This window comes from Bacillus rossius, chromosome 3 (genome assembly GCF_032445375.1).
Source record: "Bacillus rossius redtenbacheri isolate Brsri chromosome 3, Brsri_v3, whole genome shotgun sequence".
In the NCBI taxonomy this organism is placed as follows: Eukaryota; Metazoa; Arthropoda; class Insecta; order Phasmatodea; family Bacillidae; genus Bacillus; species Bacillus rossius.
Genome location: NC_086332.1, coordinates 124,095,420 through 124,121,134, shown reverse-complemented (window position 1 = coordinate 124,121,134; position 25,715 = coordinate 124,095,420). Strand labels below are relative to the sequence as shown.

The 25,715-nt window shown below is 41.1% G+C and overlaps 1 protein-coding gene across 1 annotated transcript; it reads right to left on the bottom strand.

The window, feature by feature from the left end:
• Window positions 1-19,521: 19,521 nt before the first annotated feature.
• LOC134531492 (uncharacterized) lies at window positions 19,522-24,092 on the bottom strand. The gene is made up of 2 exons (XM_063367201.1): window positions 20,429-24,092; window positions 19,522-20,376 (listed from the first exon to the last, which is right to left on the bottom strand). The coding sequence occupies exon 1, from the start codon at window positions 23,512-23,514 to the stop codon at window positions 22,291-22,293; it is 1,224 nt and encodes a 407-aa protein (XP_063223271.1). The 5' UTR covers window positions 23,515-24,092; the 3' UTR covers window positions 19,522-20,376; window positions 20,429-22,290.
• Window positions 24,093-25,715: the final 1,623 nt, after the last annotated feature.

The following is a 25,715-nucleotide window of genomic DNA, read 5'->3' as shown; positions in this document are numbered from 1 at the left end:
TGCCACCCTTCGGCCCACGTTGAGGAGGGGTATTGTCCGACCTAGCTTATTGCGGCTCTCTACCTTCCGCGACACTCAATGACACTCAGTGAGTGGGGGGTTGCTCGAGGTGCGGCACAATCCGTCGGGTGGAAACTAAGAGTACCCCGAGAAAACCCCGCTAAAGCAGCAACAACAAGAAGTAATCCAAGAGGAGCGGCATGTGTTGTTACATCATCTCCTATCAAAAACAGTCTTTAAGAAAGTTGCAAACAAGCTGCCAAAAAAATCCGGCCATTTCAGCCTACTGGAAAAAAGAAGAATAACCTAAATAAACTGCTATCTGGGAAGACTATGGATGCAAAGCAATCAGTTGAGCGTAATACATTTGACGAAACTGATGCTACTTGTATCTGGAAAGTTTTCTGATGACAGAGCTGGGGAAAAGTGGGTTCAGTGTTTGGACTGGAGTCATGAAGAATGTGCTGACAATGAAACTGAGCATTTCGTATGTGATATTTGCAAAACCTAATCCACCATTTTAGCACATATATCTACTGACATAGGGCTACACGTATGTGGTTAGTGCATCCTTATTACAATCATGTAGTCTAGAATGTTTTCAGTGTGCAAATAAGACATTTAGAATATTTTGGTAAATATGTGAACTATTATTCTGCTAAACTTCACTATTAATAACTTTTTTGTCTCCGAAAAGTGTACCCACTGTATACTTATACAAATTAAAATGTTATCTTTGTTTAAAAGTTTTAATAATTTGGGATGGGTAAAGTGGACCCATGGTTCCACTTTACCCGCGCTGTTCGGGTAAAGTGGACCTTTGCATACTTTTTTATATATCACTATATAATGCCAACATCCTGAGTGAAATTAGTAGGTTCCATATTTTCGTTACCCTTACATACCACGCTATCATATTGAATAGACAGATGTAATTATTTTATACAGGTACTGAAATACAATACCCGAAGTTCCTCTACAAGTACACACACACAATATGGCGTACTCCAGCAGGTGGTAGCTCCTGGTAGCATAAACTGAACATAAAATGTCGTATCCATGATGGTCGATAAGGACAAAGTCAAATTTCAAGGACAAAGTCAAATTTCAAGGTCAAGGTCAAATTTCAAGGTCAAGGTCAAATTTCAAGGTCAGGGTCAAATTTGAAAGTCAAGGTAAAATTTCAAGGTCAGGGTCAAATTTCAAGGTCAGGGTCAAATTTCAAGGTCAAGGTCAAATTTCAAGGTCAAGGTCAAATTTCAAGGTCAAGGTCAAATTTCAAGGTCAATGTCAGAGGTGTGGTGGCCAGATAATTATACTAACATGATATCAGCACACTCTAGCGGACGAAAACAAGATGGTGGTCTCCAGCGTATGAAGACAAGATGGCGGACATGACGTCATATCTGCTGACGATATATGAACCTTGGTATTGGTGATGGTAGCTCGGTCTGTAGGTGGCTTCTGTGGAGGAAGTATCTGATGTTTTTTTTATTTTTTGCCCTCACCGGTTTCTAACCAAGGATGGGAATCGATATAATCAATCATTATATTTATTGTCAATTTATTTAATGAATTTTGAACTTTTTCCCGCATCTCTAGCATAAAAATTACCGATTTTCAAGATGGCGACCATAACGGTAATCGCAACAGTTACATCTTAATACAAGATGGTGGTTCTGTCAGGTGGTGCTATTATTACTTTAAATTAAAAAAAAAATTACAAGTCCAAATATGCATGTTATTTTTATATATACCTTTTTTAATTTTCAATCTGGTAAATGTCTCGATGGCCAAGCGGTTAAAGGCGTATGTTTTCCAACCAAGAGATCAGAGCTGCGATGGTTCGAATCACAGCGTTTCCAATATATTTTTCATAAAAAATTAAATTTAAAATGTCGATAAGGTTCATAATAGCTATGGTAGGTAATGGAACATCGACCTTATGTGATGAGACAGAGCGACGCTGGCGCTCTCTAGGAACAAACGACAGAAACAAAGTCGACGGTATCCAAGATGGCGGCCTCCAGTGGAACATAAAAAAATCAATATGGCGACAGAGACGAAAATTCCATCATAATGAGTGGGGCGCTCGATTTAAAGATGGCGGATCCAAGATGGCTGCCGTGATCTACTTGTCCCGTTACGTTGCGTCCCGTTATGTTGTGTCCCGTTACTCTATGTCCCGTTACGATGATCCAAAATGGCCGCCGTGACGTCAGAGATGTGGCTCGGCACCACAGGCACCACAGCCAGAAGCCTGCTCCCGGAAATACTTTCCTATACTACTACCTTGTGATAGTTAAGAATTTTTTGCTGGCTAGTTTGGCTGATAACATTAATTCTAAATTAATCCCTCCGTACATGGGACCGTACGTAATCAATAGATTCTTAGGTGACAACACTGTTTTGTTGCATAGTGCTGCGAGTTCTAAGAAATTCAGAATGGCCCATGTTGGGCAATTAAAGAAATTTAATGTGTAGCCTTGTGGCCTGCAGTTGTTTTGGCGTGCGCGTCTGGCTTTGTTTTTTTTTTTTCAGCATGTTTGGTTATCGTTTCCCCCTCCCCCCCTTCCTCGTCGAGGACGCCACGCCCACAAGAGGATCCGCGCCGCTGTGGACCTGACGCTCCTCTGCCTGCCCGCACCGCCGTGTTGCTGGTGCCCGCCCGCTCGCCGCTGCGTCTACGAGGCCGCCCGCCTGTTCTGCTGCCTGACCCATCTGGAACACCGCGTACACATGTCACTGTGCTGCCATACGCTGCCTCTCAGGGCAGGGGCCCGCCCTGAGGAGCCTTCTTCGAGTCGCCGCGGTACGCTTGAGGCTGTGCTGGCTGAGTGAGCGGCCGTCTACTCTGCGACTCTGGCGTGCTGGCGTGCGACCCTCATCCCGCTCGTCTGGAGCCGCGACACTGGCCGTGAACGAGTCGCAAAGGAAGTCCTCGCCCCTGTGAGCATGCAACACGCTCTACAGGGTGCGAGGTGAGGAGCCGAGTCAGCCAGGCGCCCTTCTGCACGCTGGGTTAGGGACGCCTAATGCTTGCTGTGGCTGGTGGCGCATCGGCTGTCGACTCTCGAACTCTGGTGCTCGAATCAATTGAACATGAACTTTCCTGGGACGTCCCGCTAAATTCAAGATTAATCTTCAGCGCTGAAGAGACCAATGTAATAAAAATGCTGAAGAGACCAATGTAATAATTACATTGAAGATACCAATGCAATAATGCTGAAGATACTAATGTAATGGACTTTGTAAACATTTATTCGAGAAATTTTGGACTATGTAATTGGCGAATTTAATCACGTGTATTTGGGATTGTATGTGTACGTTATTGGAAATTATTTTTGGACTGGCAGTCAGACCTTTTCGTGGACACTTCAAGTTTTTGTTTTGTTTTGTTTGCAACATATAACTATGGAATTAACTTTCAGTTTGTTGCTGACGAGGGCGGCGGGCACAGTTGTTCCAGGGCAGGGGAGTTGAAGAGTCAGGATCGCCGCTTCGTTTGAAAACCGCGCGTCTGCGCGGGCGTTGGCACGACGTACCCTCCTTCCTTCCCCCTCCTAGTGTGTGCTTGCTTGCTCCTCGCCTCCCCTCCTGCGGTCGGCGCATGCGCGCTGTCCCCTCCTTCCTTCCCCCTCCTAGTGTGTGCTTGCTTGCTCCTCGCCTCCCCTCCTGCGGTCGGCGCATGCGCGCTGCACCGAACCTATGCCTTATATACGGCTGTAAAGCCTTAATTCGGTCTTGTTTGTCTTGTCTCGTCTAGCTTGTCTGGTGTCGTCTTAGTCTCTTTTGAGATCTCGAGTTGCTTTGTGATCCAGCATGTAGTCAGTCAGTTAGGCTTTAATTTGTACGACGTGCGCGACCTCGGGGGAAAAAAAATGTAAGTTGGAGTGAGGCGGTGGCCCTTGCCATAATGTAAGCGTTTGTAAATTTTTTGTCAATTTTGTTTAAATTTTCTTTCGATCGCCACCTAGAAAATTATGTTTGGATTTAATTTCACTTAACTTAATTTAATTTCACTTTGTTGGTAACTGTTCTCCCCTGAGGCGTCGACGTATGTAAAACGTAACTTAATTAATCTGTTTTAAATATGTAACTTACGTCTGTAACGCAATGTAACGCGCATATTGTAGTAGGTTTTTCCTACATATTGACAAGGTTGTAATTTTGCTGCTTTCAATGTGTCTACCTTGTGACGCCCCCTTTTGATGGCCCGTAATGGAACCGCGCAATGTTTCGCGCAATGTTTCGCCGGCGTAACTAATAAATTGTAATTTTTTCTCTATTTTTGTGGCCTTGATAATGGCTCGTTCACTTGAAATTTTGCTGTTTGTATAATCACTTGAATTGATTTTTATTGTGTTGACCATATTGGTTGTTGTTAATTAATTAATCAATTTGTTTTTTGGCCTAATTAAATAACGTTACTGATTAAATTTGTTTTGCAATCAAATACCATTCCTCAATCCTTGCCATGCTATGGCCTCCCACCCCGTCCCTATGCTTATAGGCATTTCATGGTTACGACAGTTAATAATATGCGGATTTTATTGTCTGGCAGCACAAGTGACGTGAAGGTTCCGCAAGCGCAATGCACGGTGAATACAGGCTTAGAGGTTCATGACATTACACATGGCAAACACTAGATAATTATAAAACTCGGAATAATTAACAATATCCTACTGAGGCACACTTAAGTACATAAGCACAGGTTTGGACCATGTGCATGATGGTTAGGGGGTCAGAAAATCTCGAAAAGTTAAAGATCAGTTCAGTTGAGTGTGGCGTTACCGCGATTACGATATGGTACAATACTAGGCGAATGTCTGCTTTTAAACATAGATGAAGGCTGTCGCTGGCACTTTTCTCACGTGCGTCGATACGGCCTACAGCAAGGTCCTGTAAGGATGTATTTAGATGTAATAAAGATCAATGAACTGTTTACACATATCGTCCATTGACGGCCCAGTGCAGGTGACGAGAAAACGTCCACGAGCATAGCCTACTCCCGAGGACGGGACATACATACAACCCGTGAACTACGAAAGAATAGACAAAAACTCGCAAATGCGTTGCTGCGACCCAAACATTTAGGCTAAGCAGTGAGCTTGGTAAAGCTACACCATGGTTGGGGCTGGCCACAGGGCCAATGAAGAAGGACTAAAAAAACTGACACTATTGCAGCTACTAGAGGTGAGGTGGACCCAGTGGTTCGCATGCATCCGGCCTCTGAGCCATCAGACGATGAATGGCATGCCTCCGGCCTCTGAGCCATCAGACGATGAATGGCATGCATCCGGCCTCTGAGCCATCAGACGATGAATGGCATGCATCCGGCCTCTGAGCCATCAGACGATGAATGGCATGCATCCGGCCTCTGAGCCATCAGACGATGAATGGCATGCATCCGGCCTCTGAGCCATCAGACGATGAATGGCATGCATCCGGCCTCTGAGCCATCAGACGATGAATGGCATGCATCCGGCCTCTGAGCCATCAGACGATGAATGGCATGCCTCCGGCCTCTGAGCCATCAGACGATGAATGGCATGCATCCGGCCTCTGAGCCATCAGACGATGAATGGCATGCATCCGGCCTCTGAGCCATCAGACGATGAATGGCATGCATCCGGCCTCTGAGCCATCAGACGATGAATGGCATGCCTCCGGCCTCTGAGCCATCAGACGATGAATGGCATGCCTCCGGCAGCTCCGCGCCGACGAAGGCCGCGTTTCCTAAGCGACGTACACAGAGCACGGAAACACTCGGGCTGGGTTTTGGGGCAAATTCGCTCAGTGAATAACTTTATTGTTATCAAGAAATACAAATTATATTTTAATTAATATTTAACAATTTAAGGGAACCAAATAAAGTTTGGTGAATACATTTAGCATATTGATAAATGCAATTCCTGCAGAGGAACACAGAAGGGTCGTGTGATAACCACGTGGACAGCTATCGATATATCGGCTGTGAAGCCATTCTACACGTTGCACTCCACTACATCTGGTTGCCCGTGAGGCATGTATGTGCCAAACACTCGTCTGAGGTGTTGATGAGGCGTAGCAGCATGCGTGACCAGAGAGAGCGCCAGCATAATAAAAAAAAGTACTTTACATTTGCATGTAAATAATTAATATAAATGAAATAATAAAAAAACAGGAGTAAAATTATAAATATATTTGATAAAGTATAAATTCCTTAAAATTAAAATTTTGAACTGACATTCTTTGAAATCAATAAAGGCCTTTTGAAACTGCTGCAATACAAACACAAAACTTTCCTCGATGAATTAAACAAAGAAACTATGAGTTATACAAATTCTTCCTTACAATACATCTGCAAAAGAGTATCGGCAACTACATTCTTAGTCCCACGTATATGATGCACCTCATAGCTAAACGCAGAAAATCTGACTAGCTAGCGAGCTAACCTCCCAACAAGTTTCTTTGAAGCAAGGAGCCAGCTTAGAGCTTGATTTTCTGTACACTACTCTAAAGTGCCAAATTAAAGATATTCCGAAAAACACTCCATTCTGAACAAAATGCCAAAAACTCCTTCTTATAGGTGTTGTACTTCCTTTTAGACTGAGTCCAGATACGACTAGCAGAAAGCAAAGATTGCAAGATTTACATTAATTCTTTAACTCAACACTGTGCCTAGTGCAATGGAACTAGCCTCCACGGGGCCGCGGCAGTAGGCCGAAAATCACTTGGCCGAAAGGCACTAGGCCGAAGGCACTAGGCCGAAAGGCACAAGGCCGACAGGCACTAGGCCGAAAGGCACTAGGCCGACAGGCACTAGGCCGAAAGGCACTAGGCCGACAGGCACTAGGCCGAAAGGCACTAGGCCGACAGGCACTAGGCCGAAAGGCACTAGGCCGACAGGCACTAGGCTGACAGGCAGTAGGCCGACAGGCAGTAGGCCGAAAGGCAGTAGGCCGAAAGGCAGTAGGCCGAAAGGCACTAGGCCGAAAGGCACTAGGCCGACAGGCAATAGGCCGACAGGCAATAGGCCGAAAGGCACTAGGCCGAAAGGCACTAGGCCGACAGGCAATAGGCCGAAAAATTGAAAATTTATCTCGCTGTAAATATGTCTTAACTCTGTCAACAGGCACTAGGCCGACAGGCACTAGGCCGACAGGCACTAGGCCGACAGGCACTAGGCCGACAGGCACTAGGCCGACAGGCACTAGGCCGACAGGCACTAGGCCGACAGGCACTAGGCCGACCGGCACTAGGCCGACCGGCACTAGGCCGACAGGCACTAGGCCGACAGGCACTAGTCCGACAGGCACTAGGCCGAAAGGCACTTGGCCGAAGGCACTAAGCCGAAAGGCACTAGACCGACAGGCACTTGGCCGAAAGGCAGTAGGCCGACAGGCACTAGGCCGAAATGCAGTAGTCCGAAAGGCACTAGGCCGAAAGTACAGGCAGTCGACTAAAAAATCGATATTTATATATGTTACTCTAATTTACCTACAGATGGCAGTCGTGTTTCCTCGAGTTACTCTAACCAAGTCAATAACATCGTTCAGTTTTTTGTTCTCGATCTAAGCCAATGCAAGATTTTGTATGCTGCAATTTCCGGTCTGTTTTATTTGGCGATACTCAAAAAAAAGTTTAATTAAAATGAGAGAAACCAAAAAAAATATTTATGCGGTATCGTGAAGTACAATACAGTCCCACCCGGTCTACTGTATTTTGCAATACCAAAATTTTTTTAAATGAATATAGACGCAAAAATTATTTATGTGTTATCGTGAAGTACAATACACCCCCACCCGTTCTATTGTATTTTGCAATACCGAAAATTTTTTAAATGGAAATAGACGCAAAAATTATTTATGTGTTATCGTGAAGGACAATACACCCCCCCCCCCCGGTCTATTGTATTTTGCGATACCGGAATTGTACAATAAATAAATTATATATGAGGAAAGAAAATGTTTTTATAATCACGTTGTGAAAAGTTAAATAGTGAACGATGAAACAATACGAGATAAAGGTAAATTAAGTAACGAAAAAAGGAATTATTTTGGTGGAAGATAAAAATCGGTATCGCAAAATACAATACAGTGGGGGGGATTATAGTGTAGTTTACGATACTGTATAGGCTTGAAAAGAAGAAAGCAAAATATGTGAAGAGTTGGATTAAATTTCCCCGCCCCAAACCCCCTAATTTGCCGTGCGTGTCCCGTAAGAATGTAGGGGTGGTAATGTCGTAAGCGACGCCATATTGGTGCCGTCATCAGTATTAGCACGGTATCGTAAAGTGCAATAGTCCCAATACCTTTAGGAAAATAATATTTAATTTACCTATAGATGAATGGCAATTTTGTTTTGAAAGTTCAATAGAAGTATGTATTTATGAAAGTAATCTATGAAGAAAAAAATTATGTGTCTTACCAGAACTAACGAACTGTAAAAAAAATTACTATTACTTAAAAATAAAAAAAAAATGCAGGCTACGAAAAGTGAGAAAAAGTTAAAATACGATCCCTATGGACCTGGTGGAAAATCGTAGCACTTTTAAGAGCCAATGGAGCTAAAACATTTGAGCCACTTAAAACAGTATTGTAAAGCCATTGGAGCATAAATATTGGAGCCATTGAATAATCTAGAAAATAAATAATTGACTACGCACGAAAAGCAATACTAGTATGTGTTTTCATTTAAGTAATTTTTTATAAATAATGTTTGAAAACTTTTTTGTTATATTTCTTGTAATATTAACTAGTGTGGAACATTTAATTTTAGTTGTCAACTTACTTTGAGGGTATATTAGTTAACACTTTTTTCATACATTTTAAATTCTAAAGTTACCTTTCTTTAATCATCAGAGATCAAATCAAGTACCGCAATTGATGAATACAAGTTTATGAAAATAGTATGTTTTATCATTTTATAAATTTATGGGTGTTTGCAAAGTTTTTCGAGATAACAGGCAAGATCGACATGATAGCGGACGCTATGATAAATGACAATCAGGTGAATGCTACGAATATGCTCTAGCGGGTAACATTTGAAGAAAGAATACACTAGCGCTTTAATAATGGTGGTCAATGTTGCTTCCATAACTTCACATTGGGGGAATATATATATATATATATATATATATATATATATATATATATATGCGCCTTGGTATAGGTGCTAAGGAGTCAGCCGTCATTTTTTTAATTGTCATCGGCAGGAATGGAATCCTGGAACGTTAAAAGCAGTGACGTAATATATTTTTTATAATTTTTAATTTTTTATAATTTAAAAAAAAATATTTTTATACATTCCTTTACACAATATTTATACGTAGTTATTAAATTGCCTTCCACAGGATAGAACTAGAGACTCCAAACTCTATGACACGTTTCAAAATTGAATGAATATTAAATCATCATCATTCACTGTTTTCAGCCTGTGGCTGGGCCAGTCAAGTAAAATGCCTCCATCTTCCTCTATCCTTCCACCATTCCTCATTGTTCACTTTATTTCAACCTTCCCCTCTTTCTTGCACTCCTTTAACTATCTTTTCTTCCCATCTCCTCCTAGGTCTTCCTTGTGGTCTTCTTCCTGTGTACTTCAACTCAATCATTTTCCTAGGCAGTCTCTCTTTTCCCATTCTCTGTAAATGGCCATACCACCTCATTCTTGTTTTTTCAATGATCTCCCTCAAGTCGTGTACTCCTGATCTTGCTTGCACTATCTTATTTCTGATCTGGTCTCGACTCGTAACTGCCAAAATATTCCTCATAAACTTCATACCTATTGCTCTGATCTTCCCAGCTTTGACTAACAGTCAAAGTCTCTGCTCCATACGTGACTATGGGCACAAAGTTATTATTATACAACACTCGTTTGCACTTTAAGGCCACCTCCCTCTTCCATACCATATCTCTAACACACCTGTAGGAGGCATCCCCTTGTTGTCCTTGCCTTATGATTTCCTCCCTGTTTTTGCCCCCTCTCTCCAACACACTTTCGAGATACTTGAACGTTTCTACTTGTTTTGGCTCAACACCATCTAATTCAATGCGGCCATTTTTGCTCCTTGTCATGCACACCACTTCAATCTTTTTAGTGCTAAATCGCATACCACATTTCTCACTTCCTCACTCCATGCCTTTAACTGCACTTGCAATACATCATCCTTTTCTCCCCAAATCATCAAATCATCATCAATCAGCAAGGCCTTCATCTTTCCTTCTCCAATCTTATCTTCCACCCTCTTAAATGTCCTCTCCATCACTATAATAAATAACAAGGGAGACAATGCACTGTCCTGCTTCACTCCGTTGGCTTATTTAAACAACCTCGTCAACCCTCTTCCAGATCTCACTCTGCCCCTTATACTCACTTTTCCCTATACTTATTAATCCTTCCTTAAGCCCTGCCTTTTCACACTGTCGTACGCCTTTTCCACGTCCAGGAATAGCATTATTAAGTCCTTCCCAAATTCGTATATTTCCATCAGTTGTCGTATGGCAAAAATCAGATCTATAGTAGACCGTCCTTCTCTAAATCCATGCTGTTTCTCACGCCATTTACCTGTCATGACCTTCCTTACCTTCTTTTCAGGGATCTTTTCATACACCTTTGCACGGTGACACATCAAAGTAATTCTCACATCTTTTTCTGTGTCCTTTCTTAAACACTGGCACTATTATCCCTTTACCCTAGTACTTCGTTATGCACTTTTCTTTCCAAACACACCTCATCACTAAATCCCAATTTCTCCTGCTGCTTTTATCATTTCTACAGTCAACTCATCTATGCCTGAAGCTTTACCATTTTTCATCTTTTTCAGTGCTTCATCTGCATACTTCCATGTTACATCCTCATCATCCAACTCTGAAAATTTTCTTTCTCGTCTCTTCTTTATTCCCTCTCACTTTCGTCTGGGTTAAGCAGCTTTTCAAAATAATTACCTCACAGTAACTTTTCTTCTTCCACCATTCTTCCATCTTAATGCGTGTTAGTATCAAAAAGCAGGTATACCTACTATAAAGCCGAACTATCTAAGTTAAAAGGCAAGTTCAGCTAAGTTATGGTACAAAACCTAGTCCTGACAAATAATACAAATTTGAGTAATAAGAATTCTTCCAGGTAAAGGGAAAATCTCATAAAATCCCTCGAATATTGGATACTAGTACGGGATACATAGTGTAGATGTGCCAGAGCCCACTATGCTATTACAAAGTAAAGCTCCATGGTCGTAAATCCTTTCGCTAAACGAAGCATTCAAATATTATCTAACATTCATACCAATAATAATTGAGCAAATTAAGTTGCAAATTTAATTTCCCAATATACTTCCTGTGAAAAATTGTAACCCGTTTCCAAAAAAGATTTCCATAATTTATTTTATTAAAGTCTTCCGTCGTGTATCTTTCTACAATACACCCAACAATATTGAGTATTGTTTATAAAATTGTTAACACTGACAATAATTAAATTATTCTAGGTTAAATTGGAAAAATCAGCCATATAATAATTACTTTAACTCACAATTTGTGATTAAAGAATTAAATTGACCTAACCTGGTACATGGCATGCACTGTTAGCCTTATGACCAGACTAGACACATTTTTGATGTACACGAATAGTTATAGTTTAAACGTTATCATACCTATTTTTTTCTAGCGCAACTCTCTATGTAAGGATGGATGGTGCGTTAAACGCTCATTTACTAAAAATTGGCTTTTTATTTTATATATTTACGTTTCACATTTATTCTGGATGTGGTTTAGTGGTTTAATCATATAATATTTCTCAATGCTTTTTATATGGAGACATAAGGTGGAATTCTACAAAGCTCTGTAAATTAAATGCATCAAAAATGTCAAATATCTGCATGTGCAAAAGCAATTAGCCAAATTAACAGACAACTTAGAATTTGTTATTGTTTTAAAAATCGTTCAGATAACAAAACAATGTATAAAAATATTCATCTTAGTAAAATTGCTTGTAGTGTGGAAAAATTATAATCCGGTATAACAAAGAGTCAATTAATTGGAAATTTTCTTCATGAGAAAAAAACTATTATATTTTAAAAAAACCAGACAAAAACACTTTTTATACTTTTTCTCTCATTTTCATAATGACTCACCTAAATAATAGCTATAGTGGTAGATACTTCAAGACAGCTGATATCAACCTTGCGTTACTCTCTGCTTTCATTTTCATAATTACTCATCTCAACGAATACTATTTAGTCATATACAAATTTTAGACTAATTATATCAAGCGTGCCTTGCTCTCTCCTCGCTTTCTCTTACTGACTCTATTCTAATGAATAATCTTTAGTGCTGGAAAATGCAAGACAATAGTTTCAATCACCCCACGCTTTTATTTTATTAAAATAAATTGTTTAGTTTATAACTGAGTAGTTAGATATAGTTCCTCCGGGGACAGTGGATTGTGGATGAGGATTCAGGATTCATGACCTTTGACCTCTGACGTCACTGTTATGACCTTTGACCCCTGACGTCATTTCCGGCCGCCATCTTTGATTACGTCACTTCCGGCCGCCATCTTGGATTACGTCACTTCCGGCCGCCATCTTTGATTACGTCATTTCCGGCCGCCATCTTTGATTACGTCATTTCCGGCCGCCATAATTGATTACGTCACTTCCGGCCGCCATCTTGGATTGCATCATTTCCAAGAATTTCAGCCATCTTGGATTACGTAATTTTACGACCATCATTTTGTCTAGAATGTTCTACCATCCTAGAACTTTCTATTACATCACTACCAATGAGGCTTCGGATTTAGGATTTTAGCCATTTTGTTTTTCTAGAACTTTCTACCATTACAACATAACTACCAAGATTTAGGATTTTACCATTATGCAATCACCATCTTGGATTACGTAATTTCTGGCCGCTATTTTTAATTCTAGAACTTTCTACTATGTAATTTCCGGCTGCTATTTTTAATTCTAGAACTTTCTACTATGTAATCCATTTTGTTTTCTAGAACTTTCTACTATTACAACATAACTACCAAGATTTAGATTTTCGCCATTTTATATTCTAGAACATGCCTGCCATTTTGAATTCTAGAACTTTATACCATTACATCACAACTAATGAGGATTCAGTCACCATCACTAATATTTTTTTTATGCTCCTGGCAGCCATCTTGAAATATACTTTTATTACTGAATTTTTTTAATATAATTTAATGCACTATATACAAGCATTTATATTAGTTTCCTTCTAGTGTTGAACATATTGTTCAATGTAATACTTATGTATACCTTAATAACAAACTTTAAAATATTTTTGGTGATAACCACTAGACCATCCTTTTAGTTTTTTTTTTACAGCCATGCTACTTATATTTTTTTTATTTATATATATATTGGTACCAAGGAACTAAAACTACGAAATAACGTACACCATTTTTGATCAATCACCATATTTATTAATATATATGTACAAAAATTATTTTCGAATCGTATTCTTTTCACGACGAATCACATCTTGGATATCTTCCACTTCTTCCCGAAGCCTCCTGAGTTCGTGCAGAACAGCAGTTATGTCTATGTTCCACGCATCTTGCATGGCTATTCTTTCCGCAGCAACTTCTTCCCGAAAGGCGCGCACCTCTTCAACGACATTTTGAAGAGACGGTCCATCTTCGGCGGCAGCGCCCTCCTCCTCATCTGTTGGTTCCTCCTGCATGTCAGGCGAATCGAGCGTGTACTCGCTCCAGGACACCAGCGAAAGTTCCTGGAACTAAAAATCTTGCACTTTTGTTCTAGGTAGGCGCCGTCCTCTGCATTTTCACGGGCTTGGAACCGTCAACGCATATTTAGACTTATGACCATAGAGCGATGTCGTAAATTTAAATATGCGCAGGCTGCATTACAATGCCGAAAATTAAAACTTCCCAAATTAGAAAACAACAACAAAATATACATGTCAGAACACAATGCGCAGACACTATATTCTCACACATATATGAACAAAATTAAGCAACAAAAAAAAAGACGACAGCAAAGAGAGAAAGAAGAAGAAGAAAGAAGAGAAAGATAGAAGAGAAAGATAGAAGAGAAAGAAAAGAGAGTATGTCCAATACTGCCTACAGTGGTTACAGTTATGTTGTATCTGCAACTACATTGCCTATACATATTCCGGTCAGAATAAGTAATGGTTCCTCCCAAAAGCCCGAGAGGCCCATTAAATATCCTGCGCGAAACAAATATAAGTAATATAGTTTTTTTCACTCGGTGTTCGTTTCATTATCATTTGCCAGTGCATTCATTGCCAGAGTCATCGTCATATTCATTGCCAGAGTCATCATCATATTCATTGCCAGAGTCATCATCATATTCATTGCCAGAGTCATCATCATATTCATTGCCATCATCCATTGTATCCATGCGGGAGCGTGTGTATACCATCATCCATGATCTTCCTTTTATCGTCCATCCAGGAAAGTGCCAGTTTGTTTGTTGTTTCAGTATACACTTCATGGTGATGCGATGTTATATTATTCACATACACTCTCATTATCTTCTGTTTCATTAGAACTTCCTTGTAATCATTAAATGTTATTGTATTTACAACGACGCATTTCTGGACTCCCTTTGCCCTCTTAGTCTCTTTTCCTGCAGACTTGTAGGAATACATTTTTGCTCTTAGCCCAACGAACTCAGTCATTACATTGCCCCCACACTCATCTTTAAATTTCCCCACCACCTTTTTGTTAGTGATGGAGTAGCATGGATGAGTATGGGGGTACGCACTTGTATCGAATTCAGCCATTAATTCAGGGTCTGAGACCAAGTCCATGTAGAAGTCGGCTGTCTTTATCTCGTAGATGAAAGAGTCTGTATCCATGTATGCCAACTCAATATTATCTTTGTATCTTGTCTTCATTATATCGTAATGGAATCTATACATCAAGCACTTTGACAAGTCGAGTACAGCAAATCCTGCATATATGGGTTTGTTGAATAGTATTTTTTCCTTTTCCAGCTTCACCAGAGATAAATTTTCAGTGTATACAGTTCTGTCCTTGAATACAGGCTTTGTTACCAGTCTCTTAAGCCGTCTTTCCTTACACACCAGCTCCATGTTCTGTCTTTTTCTCATATTCTCCATAAGTTTACCGAATGTGGCATTATTCATTAATTTGTAGAAATCTTTTTCGAAATCGTTGGTCGAGGCTGTTCTCTTCTCAGTGTTCATATCAATATAAGGTTTTAACCAGGCTTCTTGCTTGAACCGAAGCACACGATGAACATTGGTCACTTTGAGTCCATGTTGAATAGCTTGCTTCAGATTTCTGTAATGTATAATATAATTCTTCTTGTCTTCCAAAGTCGTCATCAGTTTCGGTTGTCTGGAGCCAGGAGCACACTCATTTATTGGTAAAAATGGCAAGTCTTTGTGGGCATCGTGAAGTTCTGTAGGATATTCAATATCACACTCTAGGATGTAGCCAGTGGAATCTTGATCGGGTACAGCCATGATGTCGATATCTGTGTCAGACCACTCGAAGTCACGTAGGGGCAGAGGTTGCGACATTGCCCATCCATATAGATTATTGGCATCCACATACTCCAAATATGTCGACGGCTGGCTTTCATCATAATTTTCTCGTATGTACTTATTATTCGCCTTGCAGTGGCGCTTTATACATTGGGCTACTCCTCCCCTTATGCCTGCCTCAAGAAACATGTATGTATCATAGTCTATGATCAATTCAAGTTCAACATTGGTTTTCTTCAGCATTGCATCGAAAGAAAACCCTGGAGCACTCACATAGTGGACACAATCCAACCCATACGTATACAAGCAGAGTCTTCTGAAATTCTCAAAGATGTCAGACAGAAGGAGTACATCGGTCTTCAAATAAATATCGCTGTACTCCCCCAACGATGTGCAGTTGAATTTCTGCCATACAGCTTGCGCATGCTCATAATCTTCTTGGGTGATATCAGAGTTTGTAAGCCTGTTGTGGAAAGAATCTACTGAAGGTAACTGAGGCTCGTCAAGTTTTTGAAGATGTGTGATATAATCGTAGGGAAAAATACCTTTTCTGGTAACCAGCTCTAGTTGTTCAGAAGAGAAATATTTAGAAGTGTTGTGGAATTCAGAAGCAGGAAGGTTTTCGGCTAGAGAAGCAAGGCTAGCAGACATGAATCTGAAAGTATCTATGAACTGTATAGAAAATCTGTCATCGAGTTTTTTGGAGAAGGTGATTAGTTTTTCTTCACTGTGAGGAATAATGAAGATGTCTTTGTCATCATAACCCAAGTTCTTAACAATGAAATGCTCATCGTAACCAAGATTGTGGAAGAGGACTGGAAGTTTCTTCGGACGACGACGAAGTTTGTTGCATTCATTGCACGAAGGCCCTAGGTATTTCCCAGTGAAGTGGCAGTGGTCGTGAACTTTAATATTGCATTTGGTGAAGGTAGAGGAGCAGTAGCAACAGACATCTGCAAGTTCAAAACTAAGCATTTCCAGCGGTGTAAGTGGTTGCATTGGTTCAGTGATGGAATAAATATCCTTGACTTGCTCTCCAATATCAATAATGTCCTCCATGAACTTTTCACCAGCATCCTCTCCTCTGTACAGAATTGGCTTTGATGGAAGACTCGATGTTTTACAAGTAGGAATCACTGCATTGTCTACTTGCACATACAAGCAATAGCTGTAGGCCTCATGTTTCTGGTACCTGGAAGTATAAGACTTGTCTGGATTTGGCTGACATGATTGAACAGGTTTTAACATTGCCTCAAAATCAGCATATACCACAATAGGCATTTTGTCTGCATGATGGTAGTTTTTGAATTTAAGAACTGGAGGCTTGCCATCACTTCCTGCCTGAGGCATTTCAACTCTCACAGGTGCATACTCATTGCAGAACTTTTTATGTTCTTCTAAACACTGCTGCCCTGTGAGCCCAGACACTCGAAACTGGTCATCGTAATGCTGGAAACACCGCTTGCAAATATGTAGATTGTGATGATGTGCAGTCACCTGGGGTCTCACCAGTCTTGAAAAATTCTTGATATAAGCATAATGTGCATTATCTTCTTCGGATATGTACAAGAGATCAAAGTGCTGACTCTTCTCTTCTTTTGCTACACGTAGCGGTATGATTTTTATGTCCTCATTGAGCCCATACACATTGACTGTCACTTCAGGATTGTTTCTCTCGAATATGTTTATTTGGCGAAGAGGCATGGGGAATTTAAGACCACTAAAATTAAATTTGTTTTCCAAGTCTTTATATCTCTGGTTCACACGTTCTGGATGCTCCCCTTCGACGAATCTAGCCAGCATAGCCCACTTGAAGCATTGTTGATCTTCATTCTTTGAATTGATGATGGCTTCCCTAGCCTTGATGGAAGCCGGTAAGTCGATGTAGCTGGAAGCACGGAGTGGATCTAGCTTATTGATCCTTAGCTGCAGACGATGTACAGCAATGAGGGTCCAGCCACTTCCTTTGCCCTGGTACTCTTCTTCTTCCTGGCATATCTTCTCTATGCTGGCTGTGACTGCTTCTTCGATGCCATCGGTTGTGTAGAGCGGGATGTTCTTAGTCTTGAATGACCGCTGGTCTTCTTGGTCTTCATGAGGCTCAGGCTTTCCATAAAGACAATCCAACCATAAATTGAACTTTACGGCTCCATTTTCTTCTATTTCTTGTTTGAGCTGGCCAATTATGTTTGCTTTCATGTCTTCCAGATAAGTACATATATCTCTGCCACATTCGGATGTATTTTCAGCTACCAGGGTCTTCACGTTGCCTCGAAATGCAGTCTCGGCCTCCACAAACCCAAACTGGGAGGCTACTCCTGCTCCTGCTATTATCTTTGGTCGAGATGTTTTGGGTTGAGGAGCAGTCGATGGTCCAGGCTGGGGCGAAGCTTCTCGTCTTCTCTTGGCTGGTGTTGAGCCATTGCACTTGGTAGCATGTCTGGTTAAACTGTCTGCTCTGGTGAAGTCTTTCTCGCACTTGTCACACTTTAGAAGCTGGCGATCTGGATTGAAATTGCACGCCTTCTCATGGCGTCTTGCATTCTGCATCTCTGTAAAATATTGGTTGCAGTACTTGCAACTTAGGCTCGCTGCATTGCAAAGTTCGCCAGTACATGACCATAGATGTTTAGCCATATTATCTTTGCGAGTGATGGCTACCCCACACTTCTCACAAATCTGCTGGTCATCTCTGTGTGGGTTGTGGGGGCACTGGCGCTCATGGCGTAATCCATTGGAACGAGTAGCGAACACCTTATTACAGAATCCACACTGTAACCCTGGAGGAAGCATTGGACTTACCCCAGAAGAAGAAGAAGCAGAAGAAGCAGCAACTCCGGATGTCTTGCTGTCCATGATGATGATGTCGATGATGTTGATGATGCAGGACGTCTCAACTGGAATCTCCCAACGGAACACGCGGTGGCAGCTCGACGTTGAAAGAGACGAGGAGGAAACCTTAGTGATGACGAATGATGAAGTAGTAACGATGAAAAGCACTCGAAGTCACTGGGAACACTAATCCACAAGCTCTCGAAGTCGATGGGCAGAAGCGCACGAGCAGCGAAGAACTTGTAGTCAGGTCGGCAGATGAACAGCGAATGAACTGGGTTGGCCTTGCTTGCCTGCTTTTATAGTCCCAGCAGCAGCAGTGGTTGACTCACTAATCCATATATGGGCATACAGGAAATCCAAGCATCTGATTGGCCGAGATAATTTCGGAGGGAGCCTGAGCAAAGGTCACGAGGTAGTCAGGGCTGGATGCCTTATCTGTTTACCAAGAATCCCTCTGACACAATAGGCGCCAGCATGTCGCATCGATGATGACTCATAGGGCTGACTGACTTTTGTACTGGAGAAAAACCCAGTAGGCGCTGATAAAGACTAGTTGCAACAAACAACTTAAGAGTGACTCATGATTGCTTCCAGATACTACAGGGCGCCAGCATGTCGCATCGATGATGACTCATAGGACTGGCTGACTTGTGTACTGGGGAAAAACCCAGTAGGCGCTGATAAAGACTAGTTGCAACAAACAACTTAAGAGTGACTCGTGATTGCTTCCAGACACTACAGGGCGCCAGCATGTCGCATCGATGATGACTGGTCGCAACAAGCTTCTATGACTCATAGAACTGGCTGTACTGGAGGGAAAAAAGCCCAGCATGATAGGCGCCAGCATGTCGCGTTTCTAAAGACCAGTTGCAACAGGCCACCCATGTATACTTGTTCTAGCTACAAAAAATATTTTTCCAGTGTTTAACAGACTTTTATTAAACAGATTCATGTTATTGTATTTTCATATACCTTAATTACTTTGATATCAATGTATTTATACCATTATTGATTTTTACTCGGATTTAAAGTCATGTATATAAGTATTCTACATTGAATTATTTTAAGTAGAAAATAAAATATTTTAATATCCTGAATAATTGTATTTTTTTAAATTATAGAAAAAGTAGTTATTGCACAATAGGTATTAAATGAAACAAATCAGTTCGTAATATTTGTATTTTATTCTTTTTTCAATAGCATATACACATTCGATTACATTTACAAATAATTCAGCATGTCTGTAAGAACTTTCTTTAGTACATTTTTGACACACAAAGTAATTATTTCAGAGTCTATATTCAAAGGAATACTCTCCTTGGTAACATCATTTACTGGAGTTAGTTGAAAACACATTTGAGCACAATCGTCTGAAATGTCCGGCATCGAAGGCAGTACTCTAAAGTCCTCATCTTCAGTCTTGCGTTTAGATGAGCTGGAATCCGGAATGCTGGTGGAAGCAAAAAGCGATGTAAAATCTTGATTTTTTTGCTGGTTGATGGAGCAGTCTGGTGCATGCAAACTCGGCTTGTCATTTCGTTTTGCATGTGCTATTACTTCTTCTGGCAGGCAAGGCAGCTTGGTTTCTTCTCTCATGTAGTGAACATAACACTGCCCATACGTCGAACAGTCTATCATTTCCTGGCAGCGTTCGAAAGATGTAGGCTCATGTACATAGAGCGAATGGTAATTTCCATCACATTCTTCCGTGTATGTACGTAATCTTCCTCCATTCCAGTAGCTGTACGTGACTCTGCTCAGGCCAGGCTTTGCCGAAATGTAGAGGTTGGACGGATGAAACGTAGCCATCGTCTTCTGTCTTCTTTGGCAGCTCACAGCCGAATGATGGAGTGGAGGTTCGGTTGTTTCTTATATATGCGCGACCACATTTATTTACTTAATACTTTCTGCAAGTAGTAGCAGGATCTGTCGAATAAAGTCACAAAGTGCCTGCATGCACTTACATCTGCTTCGGCATATTACTTCACCCTCAATCGTTGCACTGTCGGTGCTGTCGGTGCCGTCGGTGCTGCTGCTGCTGCTGCTGCTGCTGCTGCTGCTGCTGCTGCTGCTGCTGCTGCTGCTGCTGCTGCTGCTGCTGCTGCTGCTGCTGCTGGATTCCATTTTGCATGGTATGCTTCTATGTTGGTGGTAGTACTTAGAATAAAACTCGCATGCATGCATGAGGTAAATTTATATACTTATTTGCATGTCCAAAATATTAGCAGGAGTAAACTTTGCATCCTGCGTTAATGTATTTCTATACACGGAGCACAAATAGTCGACACAAGGCGTGTTCAATGGTGCTTTACTACCACTTCTACAATGCTGCTTGCCATTGCATGTTTCTTGGAATTCTGGATCACCAACTCCTGCTGCTGCTTGCATCTTCAAGTCTTCAAGTTTCCATTGCATGTGCGTATCTGGTCGGCAGAGATTTATAATGCAATTTTCATCTTCACAGACGAATTTCGTCAGCAGTTTAACTGTTTCGTATGGTGCAAATAAGTTCCAGCAGAGACGAAAATGAATGCCGTCGCGACACATTTCAAAATATATTGTGGTGAGAATGTCTTCTTCTTCATCTTTAAAACTAAATGTATATTTCACACAATGCAGACTGAAGCATACCCAATCGTAATTACTTGCACCAAATTCAAACAATGTGCGCGGAGCAGATGCTTCTTTCCTTGGGTCTGGGCGCAGATGTAACATCTCTTCTTCTTCAGGAGAGTCGTCTTCATCCTCCGATGTTTGAAACAGTCTTGAAGAGTGCTCTTCGATCATGCCTGGTTGAAACATGGCTGAAGACTGATGTGGGCTTCTCATCGGTGTTATAGCTGCCAAGACGATGATGGAGACGATAGGAACACAGCACACGTCATTGGCGAACACATGGTTGACCAAGTTGTTTTACCATGATTCAGGAGAGTGGTGTGCTTGTACCCATCACAATATTCTATCCATCGTAGATCGCTCCTGCAGGATGGCCGACACAGCTTGTAGGATATCGTGCTGAATTCGTGTACTTCGTAAATTGTTTCTTGCTCAGCTTGCACGATGAGATCCTCAGTAGTAGCCGGAAGCTGGCTGTCCGGTCTCAGAAAGAAGACAGAGCAGGTTCTGAAATCGCAGGGTACTGGTTCGACACTTAAAAAATCTTCATAATTAGTGCTGATCCAGTGCTCTAGACCATCGCAGTTTTCCACCATTTCCGGCATCCCAGGCGGCTTGAAGTGCACTCTGTGATATCCAACGGTGACATCCCCATAAAACTTGCCGACATCTTCAGGCTTGAACACGGAGCACATTTTAAAACAACCTTCCTCGACGAAAGCCAGGCTGCAACTGAGACTTATATTTGACATGCTCCTCGTGTTATCGGTAAAATCCTGTTTCAACTTGTCCGCATGACGTCATTCAGATGATGACTCATCCAGTGCCCACATTCGCAACAACAATGCGTTTCGGCGGGGACAAGCCCAATCCTGCTCGCATGCATTGCAACTATGGCTTAGCTTGCTTTTGTACATGATATTTAATTTTTTCAAAGACGGGCACTCGTACTCTGTTTGCAAGTCGCATATTATAACATTATCTTTACAATAAATGCTCAACCAACGTTTCTGTTCTGGTCCGGCTACGAAGACGACCCTATCAATTTCATGTTTAACTCTTTCCTCAATAAAGCTATAAATATTTTCGTACTCCATTTCTCCATCTTGCCATGTTAGGCCGTGGTAGTGATTAGTTAGGTATCTGTTTGTAGATTGGTTTTTGCAGTCGAGGAGATGCCAGGGGAATGGCGGTAAGAATTGACGAGATATAGTGCTTCCATCGACATATGCTATGCATATTTCCTTGATGATAAATCCTACTTGCGACATGAACCCCTGGATATTAACGAACATGTTGGCAGCCGCCACTATACTGAACTCTTTTTCCGCATTTACACCAGTATTTTAACTACTTTGTCCCGGACATTATATGTAGCCAGTCTATCGTGTATAATAAGAGCATATGCTTGAGTGTTTGCGGGCATGTTTTCTGCAGCTGTAATCTCAATTTTGCAGTCAATAACTCCAGTATTAATACGGTCGTCCTGTCTACTCACGTCAAATACAAAGAGAGGAGCAATATTTTTGAATTCACTGGGACCTAATATCGGGGATGACAACTGACCATAATACGATTGTTGATATTGTGCATACATCTGGTATGCGAGCAAATATCTTCCATTTTCAAAGTCTGCATTCATATCCAGATAAGGGTAACTTTCAGAGTTTAACAAAACTTTAATATTTTTTATCTTGGCATGATTAAATGTAGAGCGGTCTGCTCTTATATCATTTTGTTTGTTTGTTTGAAATGCTACTATAATGTACCGCGGCTTTTCTGCAGCAAAACTAGATTTTACATTCCAGTTTATGTTTTGAGACTGGGTAAGGTTAGGGTACGTTTCCAAACTCCAAGAACGAAAAGCAACATCGATATTTGTACCTTTCTCGACAAATTTCAAAAGCCTTATGCGTTCTGCTGTATTCACTTGAACGTGAGGAAGAAGCCACTCGATAGTGTGTATGGATAAAGTTACATTTTCCGGTTGGTTGCTTGTATCGAGCAGTGCATTTACCTGGGTGTTGGCTAAAAGTATCACCAACTCCTGCTTAGCAATAATTATGATGTGCTTATAATCTTCTGCATACCCGAGCACCATTGCAAGAGGAATGCAAATTTCAAATCTCCCGCCTGCATATAACGACAACTTGTAATCTGGTTCTATTCCCCATCCGGCCATTTTAGCCGCGGGTAGTTGATTATGGGTTAGTGACAAGTAATTTTTTAAAGTACAAGTAATTCCCACATCTCGCGTTTGGTCGAGCTCGATACCATTTAATTCGTAAGATATTTTACTGATCATGTGAAGAATACCATTACGTACTATCTTGGTAGTTGTAGGAATATCACCGTCATCTTTTAAAAGCGTGCCTCTAAATTGCAAAAAAGAGTTGCAAGGTACCGTATATATATCTTGGTTTTGTACAGCAATTCGTATTTCCGACGACAGAGGATATGGCCCAGAAAGATAAGGTAAGTACGAGTGAATTTCGGTCTTTGTAATAATATCTTCGTAACTAACTGCATCTTCCACGTTCAGGATTTCCGTATCCATTCCTAATCACTTTATACCCGAGTTGTTTCAAGAAACGAATGTTAGCACGTGTTAACACTCTCGAGGTTTGTGTTATACTGACTGTAGGTTTGGTAGTGCGAGTTAATTTATAGTTTTTTCGTATAAACTTAAAACCCATCTCTCTTCAAGTGTAAGCGCAATGTGATTTCTTCCTCTCTAAAATTTATCAACTTATCGTCCTGGTCGACTATGCGGACGACAATTTCGTGTACACTCTTTCCGATGACCGGTGAGTAAATGAGTGTTTTAGGCACTTCTACAACTTTGAACCCGGGAGGGACCAGCACGCTAAACTCATGCAGTGTATGGTTCGGTCTACCATTGAGATATGATCCGCTGACCAAATTGCAGTTTACTCTTATAACATTTACAGGAAGAATATTAATCGGTAATGTTGATACATGTAATTGGTCTCCTTCGTAAATTTTATTTTGAAACCCTAGCATTGCTGCTAGAGTATCGGGCATGCTGAAATCGACATTAGTGCTACACATCATCTCGCTTTTCAGAGTGTTTGGGTTACCACGAAGATAAAACTCTACATCATCTTCTTGCAATGCTCGCTTAATGTATGCTGTGATATCCTCGATCTCGTATGGTCCCGTGGGTACAGATATTACTTTCAAAACATCATTTTTCATATATCGTATTTTACAGTTTGCGCTATCAACATTCGGGACGGAGAAATATGTTTGAAAATCGACTAATGCGATACTCCATGTACCTTCCAAATTCAGAGCCGGAAAATAAGTAGATCGGAGCTCCGAGGTTTTACCCGACAGGATAAGAGTTATCGACATGACTGATAGTTTTTTGACTTATTACATGCCCTTTTATAAGAAAATTTTTTTTTGTTAGTTAAACTTTGTTAGCTAAGAAGCGGAGGCACAAGTGGCCGCAATTCCACTGATTAGGTAACTGCTCTGCTTCATAATTATATTTTAATGTAGTGTCGCGAAGATACTTGCGTAATTCCATAGGTGGCCTAAGATTCCCGAAACTGTCATAGTATTCTGCCGCATTACCGACCTTTTGGTATGCTACCCAATGTGTTCCGCGCCAGTGCTTACCATCCAAATTTACGATTGCGCACTCCCTCAACTTGGGTTTGCGTGGTAGTTCATCACGCATGTATACGTTACGGAAAAAAGGTATTTTTAATTTTCGTGCAAACATGTTCAAGTCAGCTAGTGTTAGCGGTCTGTTTGGTAGAGATTTTAGGATTTCCTCTTTTTTCTTTTCTTTCTTCGACCTCCACCCACCGGATATGGTCTTAGGTATAGTCCTTTCCCGTTTTTTGCACCCATTGCAATAGCTTCCATGGTCTTGTTATGTCGTAATGCCTCTGCTAGTTGTTTGTTTTGATTCTTTGATGAGTTGACTGCACGTACAATACCACTTGTGGCCCCAATAAGCCCGCCGAGTGCACCGAGAGCAGGAAGAACTAGTGGGAGAAAACCTCCTGCCTTCTTTCGTTTCTGTGACAATTTTTTTTTCTTACACTGCTTCTTACACTTCTTTTTCTTGTTGAATTTTATACCCATTCCACGCTTAACTTTAGTCTTCATTATCTTAGAAACTCCCCAAGCAGCTACCTTTTCGCCAAATTTAGTATCTGGTGATTTCAAAATTTTCCTAGCTTTTTCAGCTAAGATGTTGTCTGCACGATGCCTGTCTTCCAAGTTATTACTGCTGGCATATGCTATATCGTGTTCTCTGCACGCTCTGTCCAAAGTATTTATACCTTTGTCGCCTCGTGCCAAACGTTTAGCTAGTTTGGTGCCTGGTCCACAAAACTGATATCCCGGAATATGAAGTTCGAATGGTAATTTGTTTATAAGTGTATTTACGAGTCCACGACCTGATTTGGTCTTTACCCTACGAGGCATAATGACAGACTGGTCTAGAATAACTACAAGTATCAACAATATATATGTTGGTGGTTTAAACATTATTGTTACGAAAACAAAATTCTAAATTCACATCTGGTTTATATAATGCAGTTTGTTTTAGTTGCGTTTTGGATGTCGAAGAGTGAACATCTTAGCTTGCTGGATGTCATGGTTCACACAGAGATCAAATGTGAAATCTGTCAAACTACATTTACCCGCAGTGACAACTTAAAACGTCATACACAACAATGTAAGCTTAAAGCCCCTCCTCCTCCTCCTCCTCCTCCT

Coding starts and splice junctions, on each gene's coding strand:
- LOC134531492 (XM_063367201.1), bottom strand. CDS start 23,514: ATGGATACGGAAATCCTGAACGTGGAAGATGCAGTTAGTTACGAAGAT.